The sequence below is a fragment of the Falco rusticolus genome, chromosome 5 (genome assembly GCF_015220075.1).
Source record: "Falco rusticolus isolate bFalRus1 chromosome 5, bFalRus1.pri, whole genome shotgun sequence".
Classification (NCBI taxonomy): domain Eukaryota; kingdom Metazoa; phylum Chordata; class Aves; order Falconiformes; family Falconidae; genus Falco; species Falco rusticolus.
Window position 1 is genome coordinate 29,901,849 of NC_051191.1, and position 15,847 is coordinate 29,917,695.

A 15,847-nucleotide genomic window follows, 5' to 3' on the forward strand; every position below is an offset into this window, starting at 1 on the left:
TATTCAGGCTAAAGGTTACAACCAGCCTGGGATCTAGAAAATGATGACAGTAAGTTTTTGAAATTAATATCCTACAAAATAATACCCTATAAAGAATAAGAATGCTAACAGCAATATGTTGAAATATTGTAAGCATGTTGCACAGCTTACCAAACTGTTCCGTACAGTTTAAAGTCTACTGTGAAAAAAAGGCACAGAAGTGCTTCTTAAACATGGCATAAACAACTTGCCATTAACATTACACTCCACGTGCTGGTGGTTTTTGGAGGAACCACTAATTCCACCCAGAGAAAGAAACTGTGGACTACAACAACAGCGGAAATTCAGTAATATATCTTCACACTCCATGTGCAATTTTAAGACTACTTGGTGCTACTGATCCACTTACACTGGCGCTTTGTCAGTGCTGGTATAAAAGCAACCTCGTTCAGACTTTTTCTCGCTCTGTAATTACTGTGACAGGTGAAATCTCATTGCAAATGTGAGAACTTAGTAAAGAAAACAATATCCTCAACATTAAAGCCTCCACGTTGTCAATATTAAGCCAAAACCAGTAGCAGTTACAACCAAAAAAAAACCCTCTGGCCACATTTTTAATCTTTATCTCCTTAGAAAAGTCATCTTGTTTAACAGTAAAACATAACCAGAAAGTCAGTAGCAGAAATGAACAGAAACTCTTGATTAAGAGGGAAAGGAGACTTGCCCTTTCTTCGAGTCGAGCCAGCTGCTCTTTGTAGTAGGCATCGTGCTTCTTCAGTTCTCTGTCTTTCTCTTCCAGCTGCCTGGCCTAGAAAAAAAATTATAAAACTGGATCAAAAAGAATGATAAAACTGGATCAAGAAAGAGCCTCACTTGCAAAGCAAAGCTTCTACTATAAATTGTACCAGTAAGGAATATACAGTGATTGCAAACTGCAGCCTATTAGTTTTTGCCAAACAGAACATTAATAAGATGATGATTGCTGCATTGAAAATGTAAAGAAATTGTCTATTGTACTGGATTTTCTCCTTCCCTCCTCAGCAGCTGTGTCATAGTTTGTCCAAATGTATTTGGAAATGTCACGAAGACTGAACCAAGCATACCATGCTGAGATGCTTTGGGGTTTGGTTTTTGTATTTGTGTTTGGTCTTTTTTTAACTAACTTTGCACATCACTTCTGAACTGGGGCAAACTTGCTCAAGCTACCAAAACCCACATACATTATATATATGCAGAGCCTGAATATTTATTTGTTAGCTGTTACTAAGTGGACATTTTGACACCGGAAAGCTAGACTTGGATCCACGTATTTTTAGGCAGTAGTAAAAAGAATTTTTTTGAAGTAGCTGTTTTTTCTTTCAAACCCCAATTCAGGGATGCATTTCGCATGTGCTTAATTCTAAATACATGAAGGTTTGGAAAGAACCAAATGCTTACACCTTTGCAAAAGCAGATCTAAAGTACATCTAAAACCCAGCAGTCCTCTTTAAAATTAGTAATCATTCCTATAGAAACTCCTAGATCAGTTGAAATATCCAACTAAGCCAGCTGAAATAGTCTAATGCAGGATCACTCCCATGTCCAGTAACTTAAAATAATACAAAAGAATTCTGAACTTGTATCTTTTGAATACTAATGTGACTTGAGTATTCAGTTAAGAGACACTGCTACCAGCACTACTGAGGAAGTTGACATTTTCTTGGCTGGTCATCACAATATGTAACAATATCTAGTAGGTGACTCATTAAGAATTATAAAATACATTAAAAGAGCGCACCTGCACACAGAACCACATACAAGTGGTAAGTCCTCTAGAAGAAATACTAGACAAGTGATTTTTAACAAGCTAAGGAAGATTTAACATCTAAATTAACAGCGCAAATTCATTCCAGGCTCATAATGTTTTAATAATAAAATATCTTTAGTGACTAATAATTAACTATCAGTGGTCATTACCACAATTGCCTATTCAACATTAGCCATTTACTGCTAACATATTCTTTTCACCCCGGTACTGATACCAGCTGCAAAAAGTTCCTATTTTAGCAGCATCACGTAAAATGGTGAACTGTTTGTACTCCTACTACTAAAGATGGTATCTCCAGGTCATGCTTACAGAAGCACGTCAGAAACCTTACAGCACATATTATGCTACACTTGTATCAGTGCAGGGCTTCATTCTCTTTGTCAAGATTAGCTTCTCTTCTTTTTTTGCAAACAGACAAAGAATAAAATAAAAACATTTGATTGTTGGTTGTTCTTTACTTAACTACTTACCTTTTTTTCTATATCCTGAAGCATATAAAAAAGTAAAATAAATAAATTTAAATTTATGAATAGACACATAAACAGAAAGAATGCAAAAAAATGCATGCATGTCAGGCCTATCTGTAATCTCTAAAAACAACACTGAAAACTGCTTGGAAGTTGGTGGCGTTTTTTTGTATGAACTTAACCAAAATACCCCTGCTCATCCAGAAAGCACACAGTCAGATTTTAATTCTACTTGGATGAACCAAACCTTGCCTCTGCCAACCACCCATCTCCGGTATACTGCCATGGAGCACATGCTACAGCCCTGTCCACCAACATTTTAATCAGCCTTTATTCACTGATTACAGGTTTTTCCACAGCCAACTACCATGCTTTGTATTGATCGTGATTTTGCTTTTCCAAGATAACGACCTCCCAAAGCTGGTGGTTATAGAAATAGCTGAAAATTCATTGCAGGTTGTGCCTCCCCAAAACCACCCTCTCCCAGATATCTAATACAATACTTCAAAGCATTATGGCAATTACCCATACGTGAATATTTTATGTCTAACCACCTCATGATCCCTAAAATATTTGCAAACTCACGAACATTCCTTTTGTGCAAGTGGAGATAAATAGGTCAGTGAGAAAGAAAACATAAAATTAACGTTCCATAATGCTCATGAGAATTCAGTTAAGTTTTAGTTCTAACAATTCAATAGTGTTTCACACAATCCTATCAATGACCTGAAACCAAGCAGCAAAACTGACTTTGGAAAGCCAGTGAGATATAATAAAACCCATACAAGAGCATCATGGCTTAATTCACTCACCCCATTACTGACAATTCACAAGTGCAGAAATTTTCAGGGTAATTTTAAATTTTTTTTAAAAAAAGTTTCAAATAAAAACACAACAGGTCAAGGGCACACTAATGATAGAGGAGATGAAACCCACTCTCTTCTCTGAGTCCAGCTGAGTTTAAATTATTTTTATCTGCATCTTGCTTGCTGATCAAACACCATTTAAAAAAGAGAGAAATGGATTTGTTTAACAGTGTCTGATCACCAAATTTATATATATATGGAAGACAATATGAGTGGGGGAATGCAAATAACATTTGTTCCAAGGATATTCAACTGAATGTAAGTTTTTGTCCTGGAAAGTTTATTAGGTTTTTTGCATTGATCTAGTTCCCTGCCCTCCAAGATCATCAGTGATTAAACAGCCAGCTTTTACTGCACTAAAGATACAGCGCCCAAGAAGCAAATTATGTTCATGCTGCTTATTGCCCTGATCCTATCAAAGCTTTCATACCACCGAGAAAGTAGAGATATTAGATTGTAAGAATACTAAATAATACATCTATCCAAAGCTTTGGTCCCTATATTGTGAAAGTAACTTGAAGATTTGGTAGGCCAGTAAGAAACTAAAAAAAAAAAGTTTCTTCCACATTTGTGGCATTTGTACAGTAACGTAGACATAGCAAGTTTTAAAAAATTAAATATTCATTTATACAGGAGACAATATAAATATGCCAACAGAAGAGAATTCACTGCAGAAATAAAAACGTGTAAGGTAATATTATATTTATGGGGCTGCAGCAACATGATCCCAGTGAATATCAATTAGCCGTAACAAAATAATTAACAGTAGCCATGTATTCAATTAGCTGAATGCTGCACTTTAGTTGTAAATGAGATACTGGAACAGGTTCATTGCTTCTTCACAAAGTAACGCTAATAAACAGCATTTGCTTGTTTGTTGTTTAGAAAACAGCTTCAGAAGGTCGCCTTTTAAAGGCAGCCCATCTTCCCAAGACCACTCAAAATTAAAATCCCAAAACAGATCACTAGGATTAAATACAGGTTCTTCAGAATCGTTAGGAAGTTGGACCAAGATTTAAAGGCCAACCTGGGTTTCATTTCCAAAAGTAGTGCCTAGATTTAGCACAGCAGTGGTATGAGTTTCCGTCAGTGGAGAAATGGATGTCTACAAAAAATTCCCATGTGTCGCCTTCTACATGGCTGCAGAGACACTTGCAAAGCAGTCCCGTGATGAAGCCAAACCCTTCTCGTGCTGGATCCAACAGGTACATATTAATTTTGTCCTTTCTAAAGTAGAACAGAGCAAACAAACCAACTGAAAACGTGTGTTTCATAACTATCTTTAAAAAAATAAAGGAGTCCAGTTTCCTGGCTACAGCAAGGTTAGAGGTGCTTGCAGTCTGTAGTTGCTATTCATTAAGGAGTTGCAGGGGACAGACCAGTATCAGGCAGTTTAGCAGAAGTCTGTAAGCAGGTTTCAAAATCAGCTCTTGAAGCACTCAGTAGTCCCAGTTTTACAACTGCCCCTTGGCACAGCCTCCGAGCTTCAAATTCATTAACATCCACAAGTTTATGGCAGAAACCGCTGAGATGGCTTCAGGTTGCATTTTTCTGGCAGAGAAATGCTTCAAAATAAGAGTGCAGTTTTAACACTGAATTTATAAATCATCATCAGCCATCTGAAAGAGCTTTGCCTAGGTCTTGCCAAGCTAATTCATGGTCATCTCCTCATCACCCCACCAAGAACGTCAGAAGACGGGGCAAGGGGAGAACCAAGGGACCGGGTCTCCCAAGGCACACTCAAGGCTGTGAGTGAGACCAGACATCTGGGCTGGGGGCAGAAAGAGTACCCTGCCACAAAGGGTTCAAAAGGCTAAGGGGATTTGCCAAATGAAATGCTGACTACAGCAACGAGGGGCTTTTCCCATGGGAAAGGTCACATGAAATAGCTACAGGCCTTCAGGCGGGCCCATGTACTTTGGAGAAAAGGTTAACGGATTAATAGGCAAAAGAAAGCAGTGGCAGAGGAGTGGCCTTCAGCAGCTCCAACAGCACACCTGTCTCACAGGAGAACTGCTGGCAGGTCAGGATGAATGTGATATACCAGTACTACAAGACAGCAGACCTCAAAAAAAAATCATCTTTCAACGTTATGTTGCTGGAGAATTTCCATTTGTTCTGCAGCTTGAGGTTTACTGGATGAACATATCTGTAGCTTAAAGCAGCGTGTGAATTCACGAGTTCGTTGGCACCAACGTCACTCAGGCACAGGCTGTGACTGTCACATTGTAAAACAGTTATTCACCCTTTGGTGTCTACTAGATTGCTCTGCCCAGAAACCCTTTTGCAGCGGACAACATTCACCCATGACATACTGCCCAGTGCTTTCACATCTGCATGCTGATAAAATCAGATGAAAAAGGTTCGTTGCTTGTACACGTCTTTATGGTCAGCAAAACTATGATCTTCATTACTGCATACCAGTGCCCCAATAAAAATTATTCTCAATTTCCACATTTACTCCATGTTGGATTGCAACAGTTTGAAATTTTAACCTTCTATTTCAATATATAAATACATACATCATTCTGAATGGGCAACAGCAATAACTTATGGATATTCTTAGGAACATATGCTTCTCCCTTCCCCCTAAGATAATTTCTTTTTGAAGCTATTGCTCTTCACAAAATCATTCCTAACCACAAAAAACGATCCAGACACATCACTAAAAAACCCCTACGTTAATTTCCACTTGTAAAGGTAGAGAATAGTTATGAACAGCAGCAACAATAATGTATCATAAAACATATTCTTTGACAACTGTAATTAAAACAAGCTTCTGTAATTACCAGTAAATGTGCTACAGTACATTTTCTAAAAAATAAAGAAGTCCTAAAAGAATGAGTAGTGCAGATAAAAAAAGATCACATTGAGAGGAGGCTAATGGAGAAAATTAAAGAATTGAATTTATGAACAAGTTAGGATCTAGTCTATGCAGAACATGTGACATGAAGCTTCATTTACTAAATCTAGTTATAGACCAAAGGGAGAAAAAAATGAAATGTACGCTGTATCAAATGAGAGTTATGGATTCCAATTTCTAATGCAAGCTGCAGGAATATGCAACTGAAATTCAGAGGAACACTGCTCTCCATCAAGACAGAAGTCTGTTGATGTTCCTGTCCCAAAAAGGAGAGCTTCTGTTACCATGTTGGATGTAAAAAGCTGAACAAGGAAAATGTGGGACACCTGCTGAAGGAGATGGATGCTTTAGGGTGAGTAGACACATAGAGCTGAGGTACTCAAAGGGACCTCAGCAGGTCATGTAGTTCCTGCTCGAAACAGGGGCAACTGGTACCTCAAGGCTGTATCCAGTTGAGTTTTGAAAATCTCCAAGCATGGAGGGTGACCAACCTCTTCTGTGCCTTCTTCATCAGCCAGGTCTCCCAGACTCTATGTGTAGAGTCAGGGTTCAAGGAGGAGAAGCAGTAATAGCAGTAGGTAAGTACTGAGACACTAATCATTTGAGAGGACCCCAGGTTCCATCCAGCCTGATTTATTTTATGATCCTGTCCCCAAAACAAGGGGCAGAAAGATCACACAATTGTACCGAACTGCTGCAGAAGGAGCAATATGAGCGCTAAAGAAAAGCTGCACTTATCAACAAACTCTGCTCCTCACTGGGTGAACCATCTGGTTTGTTCAGTCTGAAATCAACAGATAGTGAAGATTTTATCGTCTTGAAAATAAAAATTAAAATACATTCATGACTATTATATTCATTAGCAATATGCAGAAAAGCCTCAAGTATCTATTCAATCACAGTTCAAAGAAAACAGAGATGCTAAACAAATCTGTATTACATATATGCATGTCAACAGGAACAGAAGAAAGGCACGACTTATTCCTGAAACTGTATACATGCTTTTCATTTAACTAACACAGTCCAAAAAGATCAAACATTTTAAAGACTATCTGTACTGCTGCCAGGTATTTGTAGCAATTCAAGTAACGTCTATAACCATGTCTGACAGCTTCTGATGTTTCAGTCATATGTCAAACATGTACAGTTTTCCACTAATCTTACAGAAGCATAGACTGTTCCACATGAGCCAAAGTGGATTTCTCTGTATGAAAATGAAGCAAGACTACTATTATTCTGCAAAATTCAGGAAAAAACAACTGCCAGTAAATAGACTTAGGACTGTATTCTACTTCCATCTTTTTTCTATACTGTTGCTATTGTAGTAAGTCATAAATATTTGTGTCCTTTTTACTGTGTTCAGAATTCATCTAATGATAATTTTACAGCAATCCTTTTGAAATTCCTGGATGAAACAAACAGCAGAACGATAAAGAAAAGATATTAAGCACTGTGAGCCAATATTTGATGTACTTTATAACAATACATCATGTAAAACAAAGGAAACATAAGGAACCATACCACCCTTCCAGAAGGCGTTTTCTCCAGTTCTCCACTGAAGTCCAAAAGTAAGTCAGTAAGAAGAATCTTGCACCTCGGTTGCCTAATACCTAAATATTCAGGCTAGAGAAAATTTCGAAATCTTCTAAGCTTTCCATCTAGGAATCATTATTCTTGCTTACAGAATCCAGCATAATTTGCTAACGTTTGGATATTTTATTATTATATTTTGCAAAGCCACAACTTATTTCTTTTGCCTTGTAAAATGAAGATTCAGTAGACTCAAGAGAAACAGTGAAATAATTCTTACAGAAGCTGCACTAACATAAGCAATGAAAACCAAACATCTCATTGAAGCCTAAATCAAAGTCAATCTCATCTGAAATCCTATAGAAAACTTACTCTAACCTGTGTTTATTGCAGGTCTAGCAGTGTCAGGGACTGCAAGTTCTCCAGTGTTGTCTTCCATCTGCAAATATCCTACCTCTTGTATCAAATGATCGGAACTATACATGAATTGATATAATTTCCTTACAACAGAACTTGTAACATTGGAACTGGCTGCTCAACCTGTTATCCTGGTAACCAATTTCCACTGAAGGTAAAAAAATGATGATGCCCAGGTAGGTAAAATCCACTTCTGAATACAAAATAAGAGTACATGTATTCCTTCTCAGCTATTCAAGCTATTGATTTCTGCTTAAGACACAAAACTGAATCATTTGCAACTACATTAGGTGTTTCTCAATTCAAAAGATACAAGATAAACAATTCCTTCATTTTTGGATGTTCAAGAAGGCACTACTTCAAAATATCTTTATGACAATAGATTAGCTGTATTTTTTTTTTAAATGGATCTTATTAAACTCTTCTCTTTCTTAATAAACAAACCATTAAAACTCAGTGACTCTGTCTCAAATAATGCAGCCATACTGTTTACTATTATTCCAAAGCAGAGAGATTCTCCTCATCAGCTTGATAATAAAAGAACTGCAAACAGTAGATAATTTAAGATAGAAGGTGTAACTCAGAAACAAGCTGATCTTTTCAATGGAGCATATGACTTCACAGTGAAGTACTACAGTATTTAACCTCAGCACTGCCAAGGGAGTACTGTTCTGGTCACTTCTGGGAATGCTACAGCTTTCACAAAAGACACTCTCCCATCAAGATACACAAAAAAATCACATGATAAACAAAATATTTATAGCTAATTGGTATGCCATATACATCAAGCCTAATCAAAATTTATCCCAATGAATGAATCATTGCTTTGTAGCTCTCCTGTTTCATTCTTTGCAGCACTTCCAAAACTCAATTCAAATAAATAAGAGGACAGTCAAATAGTTCTTTTTTAACTAAGTGTGAAATCCTATGTGATAAGAAAAGCTACTATACCTGTTAAAATGATTAATACAAACCAGCAAAGCTAGAAAGCAAAGCCTTGGGAAAGTGGGGGGAAATGGCAGGAAGTGTGTGCGCCAATACAGCAAGATTCAATGCTCTTTGTATTTTAATTAGCAAATTACAATGCTGGTCTTTCAGAATTTTCTTTAAAGTTTTAGCAACTTCTTCTGAAATAAACCCACAAGAGAATTACTGCCTTGAGTAGAGTACCTCTGAAAGGAGCTTGGATTGATTTATGTATTGATTATTGGTGTGCATCTTCCTTTTATATAATCCTATAACACGTGTCATTGAATTTCGTGTTCAACTTCCAGTCACTGCACTTCTATTTCTCTTCTCATTTGATTGCAGAGTCTCTAGGGCAGAGCCTGGAACTCACTACACATCTGTGCAGTGTTTAACATAATTATACTTCAAGCTCTACTGGTGTTTGTATTATTCTAACAGAAATAAATAATATTCTAAGCACAGAAAATACATAAAAATTATGGAAAAAGTAGACTCAATACAAGACAGTAAGGGAGACAAACACTTCATTTTTGTAAAGACCATTATGGAAAAACAAATTAATTTTTTTTGTTGTTGTTTTTAAAGCCCTGGTCAGTTCAGATAGTATATATCTGTGTGTGCTAGTAATTTGGGACTGAGCAACTAAAAACACCCCAAACTTATAAATATCATTTACCAATTGGAGGCAGGAAATCTGTTTAGGAGAAGGTCTGATGTTAACATTTCTATTCCTTACTCTGACATCCTTTGTCATGTAAATTTGTTGACACAACAGTTAGAGTGATTAACATAGCTGGGCAGAGACTGGCTGTTACAAACACATGGTTCTACATTTTACTACAAATTTTCTCGCAATAAGAAAGAATAACACAGCTGTCTAACGGGATATTCCAAAGTAATTCAAAAATATCTTACACAAAGAAAAATGTAAATCAAATAATCATTAAATCCAATTAAATGCCCAAGATTTCATAAGAATTACTGGATACAAATGGCCAAAAAGATCAAACCAACAAAGATTACATGGTCACTGTCCAACGTTTCAAGCAGTTTACAACTGAGATTACTTCAGCCATCTAGAAAAAGGGATACATTGAGATGATAGCAACTGGAAATCATCTTTATTCATGAAGACCATGTAGAACATCACAAGAAGCTGTTTAAGCTACAAGAACCAAGCAGCCCAAAGACAGGTAGGATCCAATGAGGACAAAAGTTTAAAAATATCTCAAAGGCGAGTGTCAGGAGGACGGGGCCAGGCCCTTGTCAGGGGTGCCCAGCGACAGGGCACGGGGCAACGGGCACAAGCTGCAGCACAGGGAGCCCCACCTGAACAGGAGGGAGAACTTCTTCCCCGTGAGGGTGCCAGAGCAGGGGAACAGGCTGCCCAGAGAGGCTGTGGGGTCTCCTGCTCTTGGGGACATTCAGAACCCCCTGGACGTGACTGTGTGCAGCCCGCTCTGGGAGAGCTGCTTCAGCAGGGGCTGGGCTGGGGGGGCTCCAGGGGTCCCTTCCCAATCCCACCATTCTTGACTAAAAAACGACATCATTGGAAAGCAAAAGCCTGCACCAGCCACATGAAGGATTTTTATTCCAGTTGTAAAGCCCCAGAGAAAGAATTTATATTCCCGCAGGCAAGCCAATAAAAACTTGTCCCGTGTGTTAACAATAGTCAAATAAAAACAGAAAGAGATTTGTGAAGAAAAGAGGAAAGGGAAGACAGTACCACACTGAGATTGCATTATCTAACACAGATTAAATAATCTCCCAGATCCTCCCAGAGCTCTGGTCAATACAGCTGAAAGCTTCAGAGAAGAGAGAAGCTTGAGATACATAAAGACCAAAAATATCAGAAGCACTTTGTGTACACAGAAGGGTAGCTGATAGAGGTATACAAAATAATTAAATGTTCAGAGAAGGTGAGTCAGGCTCTCTTATTTACTCGTTCTCATAATACAAGACCGAGGAGATATTCAGTGAACAGTGAAATTGAAAAGCAACAAATTTGAAACCAATTAAATGCATAATTAACCTCCAGAACTCATTGCCACAAGTTATCAGTGAAGCCAATCGCTTAGCAAAACCCCAAAAAGTTCAGATGTTTGTGTTAACTCTGAAAACATCCACAGTTATACCTATAAGGTTGCAGAGACTGAATTCCTTTGAGGACTGCAAACCTCATCATTCTGACAACAATTACAAATACTAAAATCCGTCACGCATGAATTATAAGAGATGAGGAGGAAACTCCGTCCTTTTTGTACCACCTGTATGTTACAAAGTGCCTTTAGAGAACTACTTTGCTTCTTGTGGCGTATGACAAAATCCATTATTTCCGTTTAAAATTTCAGCTACCAGCAGTCGACTGCTGTGATGCTGTATTTATATAAACAAGAAAGAATAAAAGCCCTAAATAAGCATCACCAACTTTTTCTTTCATAATCAAGATGACAATTTATACAGAGATTACATAGATCCATACCAAAAGCTTCAAGAAGTCTTCTTGCAGAACTCTCTCATTCATGTGTTGCTAACAGCTAAACAGTATAAAGAACCGATGTTAAATGAAACTTGAGGTATGAAACAAAACAAAATATCTAATCAGCAGGGAAAAAAATAGCTAACAAGTAAATTTAAATACTGCTGAGACAGAAACCAAAATGCCGAACTGGTTCAAATGACTTGTGCAGAAAGAAAGACTGCAGAGTTTCTCTGCTCAGCAAATTTCCTACCATTAGCCTTATTGTTCTTAAGACAGAGAAATCCATGCAGCAAAAAGAACAATCTTCCAAATTTCTTCTAATTTGAAGAAAACAAAAAGCGCTGAAAAGCACATTGAAGGCAAGGACGGTGCATCCATGCTCTGAGTTTACCAAAGCAAACCAATACTGATGGCTCCTCTAGCCTCTCCATTCCCACTTCTCCTATCCCTCTTCTTTGCTTCACCTTCCCAAACAAATGTAAAACCAGCAAAACTCTCATAGCTATAACTTACACTGCTTCGACACTGCAGCTGCTTAAATAACTATAAGGCAAGTAGAAATAAGAACTGTCATTTCCATCTAAATAGTAAGAAGCCAATCACTTGAAAATCAAATATTACCACTCTAAGGGCTGGCTAGAGATGGATGAGAATGTCCCGCTAAGATCCACCACTAGAGAAACTATTAACTACCGTGTTGGTTTTTCTTATTGTTTATTGCTGTATCACAAATGGAGCAGTTCAACCTTAGACATCGATTAGGATTCAGCTCTGTTCAGCGCTGCACAAATGCAGTACGGACAATTAGCAGAAGGAAGAACACCTGCGAGATTTAATGTACTATATTGGAGAGATAAGAAGGTAAGAAAAAGACCGCAGACAACAACTAACATCCAATAAGGCATATCAGGATTTTTTCCATTCTTAGAGAGTGTAGTAGAAGGCACAGTAACAAATAAGCTAAACTTGTGCTACCTGTTAATGTAACTTCTAGAGATGTAAATGTTATCAGTCATCAGGACTATCCTGATAGTCACTACTTTTTCTTTGCTTATAGTTTTAAACAGAAGAGAATTAGGGCTCCAACGCAAACAGCTTCTGGCTCAAGGGCATACCCTACTAATGGAGACCAGCATCATCCCCTTGCTGCATCTCAGGCAAAGTGACCCTAAAATGGAGTAAGCATGGTGCTGGGCTGCAGGAAAATAAGTTGTGCCCTCTAGTTCAACTGCTTGTGCAACCTCAGAGAAGATTTCTTTCCTTTTCCTTTTTCAGGGCATCACTGATGTTTGCAAGGAGTCTGAGTGCTGTCTGTACAGTACTTAGAGAATCTACAAGCCATGCATTTGATAAAGGAATACTGTTATTTTAACATGACCATTTTATGTTGTGGGTGAGAAAGCCTGGAAGTGAAAGCAAGTGCATAAATGTGCTTTACAGAAAAGGGGTTTCATCCCAGTCAATACAATGCTTCAGGAAAACATAAGCTGCCAAGTACTTTTATAATAAGGGGGGGAGGGGGGTGGGGGGGTGGGGGACACCTCATATTTTGGAAGTTGCTAAACATATAAATTTTACACAATCTTTTGTGTACTGCCCAACATTTTGAGTGCTAGAAAGCAAAGCTAGTCTCTGAATTGGTGAAGTTTTTGGTGGTGGCTTTTTTTGTTGGTTGTTGGGGTTTTTTTGTACTGCATGCTTAAACCTTATTTGTCATGCAATACAGACTGTTCTAACCCACAGTGAGAATTAGTGCTTAATTTTCTAAACGTGGAGAGACATACCAACCACTTGCAAAAGTAATGTGACTGGTGTTTGCATGAAATTGAGAATAGCAAAGAATTGTTAAAATTAGATTAATTCAGAAATGGCAGAAGAGTAATAACTTTTCTCTGTCCTTAAAGAGGAATTAAAAAAAATAAAAAATCTGCAGAACAAAACATGACCCATCATAAACAGGCAAAAAGATCTAATAAAATGTTTATTCATCCCTCATAATACAGAGTACACAACACCCTGTTGAGGTTTCAGGTTATTAAACAAGATACTGCTCTGCACTGAAACAAGAAGAAAACCTGGACTAGGGATGGAAGGACTTTCCTTTGTCTTCCAAGTGCCTTGGTCCAGTGTCAGACAAATACAGAAGCCATGCTGACAAGATCAAGGCAGACTGACTGGAAAATTGACTAAACATGTCAGGAAAGGTGCAACTCTTGTTTTATCCACTTTTTGGCCCCTTCACACTGTCTTGTGAATCATAAGATAAGCTAGATTTCCAAGACAAACAGCAGAAAAGAAATATATAATTGACTCTATGTGCTCTTCTTGCACTATTTCTGTAATTATTTTTCATTCAGGAGTGCAAGAATCTAAAGCCGCTCTACAGAGACTCTCCTTTTCTATAATTTTGGGTCTAGAGGAGTAACACATACAATACAGGTTAAGAGATTTCAAAAGAAGAAAAACATTATTGTACCACAAAACCAAGACATAACATCCTGTATTTATATATAAACAACTACATTTAATTGTCTTGCTACTATCTACAAGATATCACATCTATCTGTGAGGGAACACAACTGTTCAAGCTTACCAGATACTCTACCTTTACTTAACACTGATACACGTGCCTAGAAATGGACAGGCTAAAAAAGTGAATTTTCAACAGGAACCACATTTTTCTTATAACAGATCTCATTGAGCAGCCATCTCCAACCACTCAAAATTACACAAAAATTATTTATATGTGAGAAAATACCCACAGGTATCTTCTGGCACATTTATCACCATGTACTATGACCCTGTTAAATTTCAACGACTTCAGGAGATGAGGTTCAATCAGTTATTGAGTGAGGCAACACAGCAAAGTCCACGCTGACCACTGCAATGACCGGTACAGTTTCATTTAAGAAAGTACTGAATCACTACCTCAACAAGGTGCTAAGGAAATCCAAGACTGTTTTAAATGGGACATAACACTGGTGTCCCAATGACCCGTCAGTAACATCTCTGAAGTCCTCCTGTAAAAATCAGGTTCCCCCATTCTCGTAACCAAATGTCAGCTTTGTTAACCGTAATCTACCTTTCCAAATTCAGTTGGCAGTGTCTGGCAATTACTGTTTTTCACTTCCTTCTTTATGCTATTGAGCACTATTAGACTGCTGCTGAATTCTTTTTTCACAGCCTCAATTTATAGATGGAGGAAGCTATATATTTGTATGCAGAAGTTAAAATGTATTTAGGCATTGAAATACTGACAAAGTAACTGCAGTAGAAGCACAAGTCTTATTACTGCCAGTAACATACAGTCCGAGCCCAGCTCAGGCGCACTGCATGGGAGAGATGGAGGCATGAATCTACATTATGCAGAATATCACCACAGATGCACAAATTCAGCTTTTATAAACTAAAATTAAAGAGAGTCTTGTTTGCTTTTAGGAAACCTTAATCTAACACACAGTGAGCAGTATTTTTTTTAATGATGGGGAAATAGCCTCATATCTCCTCTTACTTAACTGGAGTCAATAAAAAAAATAAAATAATAAAATAAAAAAAAAGGCCAAAGCAGTTTTCCTTGAAATTTAAGCTGTAAGGGTTTACTACAGTAGAAAAAGAGTAATTGTAAGACAAACCTGAAGGTTTTTTTAAATTCTGTAACAAAAAGACCCAAACACACATAGTCCATGGGGACACTGGTGCACAAGAAGCTCAGCGTGGCCCGGCAAGGTGCGCTCGCAGCCCAGCAAGCCAACCGAGCCCCGGGCTGCACCAAGAGCAGCGTGGCCAGCAGGGCCAGGGAGGGGATTCTGCCCCTCTGCTCCGCTCTGGTGAGACCCCCCTGCAGCGCTGCCTCTGCTCTGGGGTCCTCAGCACAAGGAGGGCACGGGCCTGTTGGAGCGAGTCCAGAGGAGCCCACGGAGATGATCGGGGGCTGGAGCACCTCTGCTAGGAAGCCCGGCTGAGGGAGTTGGGGTTGTTCAGCCTGGAGAAGAGAAGGCTCCGGGGAGACCTTAGAGCATATTCCAGTACCTAAAGGGGGCTTATACGAAAGATGGGGACAGACTTTTTAGTAGGGTCTGTAGCAACAGGACAAGGGATAACAGTTTTAAAGTAAAAGAGGGTAGATTTAGATATTAGGAAGAACTTGTTTAGTGTGAGGGTGGTGAGACACTGGCAGAGGCTGCCCAGAGCAGCTGTGGCTGCCCCATCCCTGGCAGTGCTCAAGGCCAGGCTGGATGGGGCTTGGAGCAACCTGGGCTGGTGGAAGGTGCCGGGGTAGGGACTAGATGGTCTTTAAGGTTCTTCCCAACCCAAACCATTCTGTGATTCTATGTAAACAGAGCTGCTTCATCAATCAAATTAAAAAAAGAAAACACAAAAACAAACCAAAAGAAAACTGGAGATAAAATAGAGGAATTATAAAATTTAACATAATCTGCAGATCTGCATTAGCTTCAGGTAGTTCTT

General features: G+C 38.4%; 1 protein-coding gene across 4 annotated transcripts in view; it reads right to left on the minus strand.

Annotated features, from left to right (window-relative positions):
* The window catches only part of CHCHD3 (coiled-coil-helix-coiled-coil-helix domain containing 3), a 163,671-nt gene that overhangs the window by 58,236 nt on the left and 89,588 nt on the right, over nt 1-15,847 (minus strand). For 2 of the 4 annotated variants that reach the window (XM_037387848.1, XM_037387847.1), the window contains exons 5-6: nt 2,257-2,271; nt 704-787 (exon numbers count right to left, since the gene is read on the minus strand). In XM_037387848.1, coding sequence (XP_037243745.1) covers nt 704-787; nt 2,257-2,271 — 99 coding nt within the window. The remainder of the gene's footprint in view (nt 1-703; nt 788-2,256; nt 2,272-15,847) is intronic. The other 2 variants (XM_037387850.1, XM_037387849.1) reach the window with 1 other exon arrangement.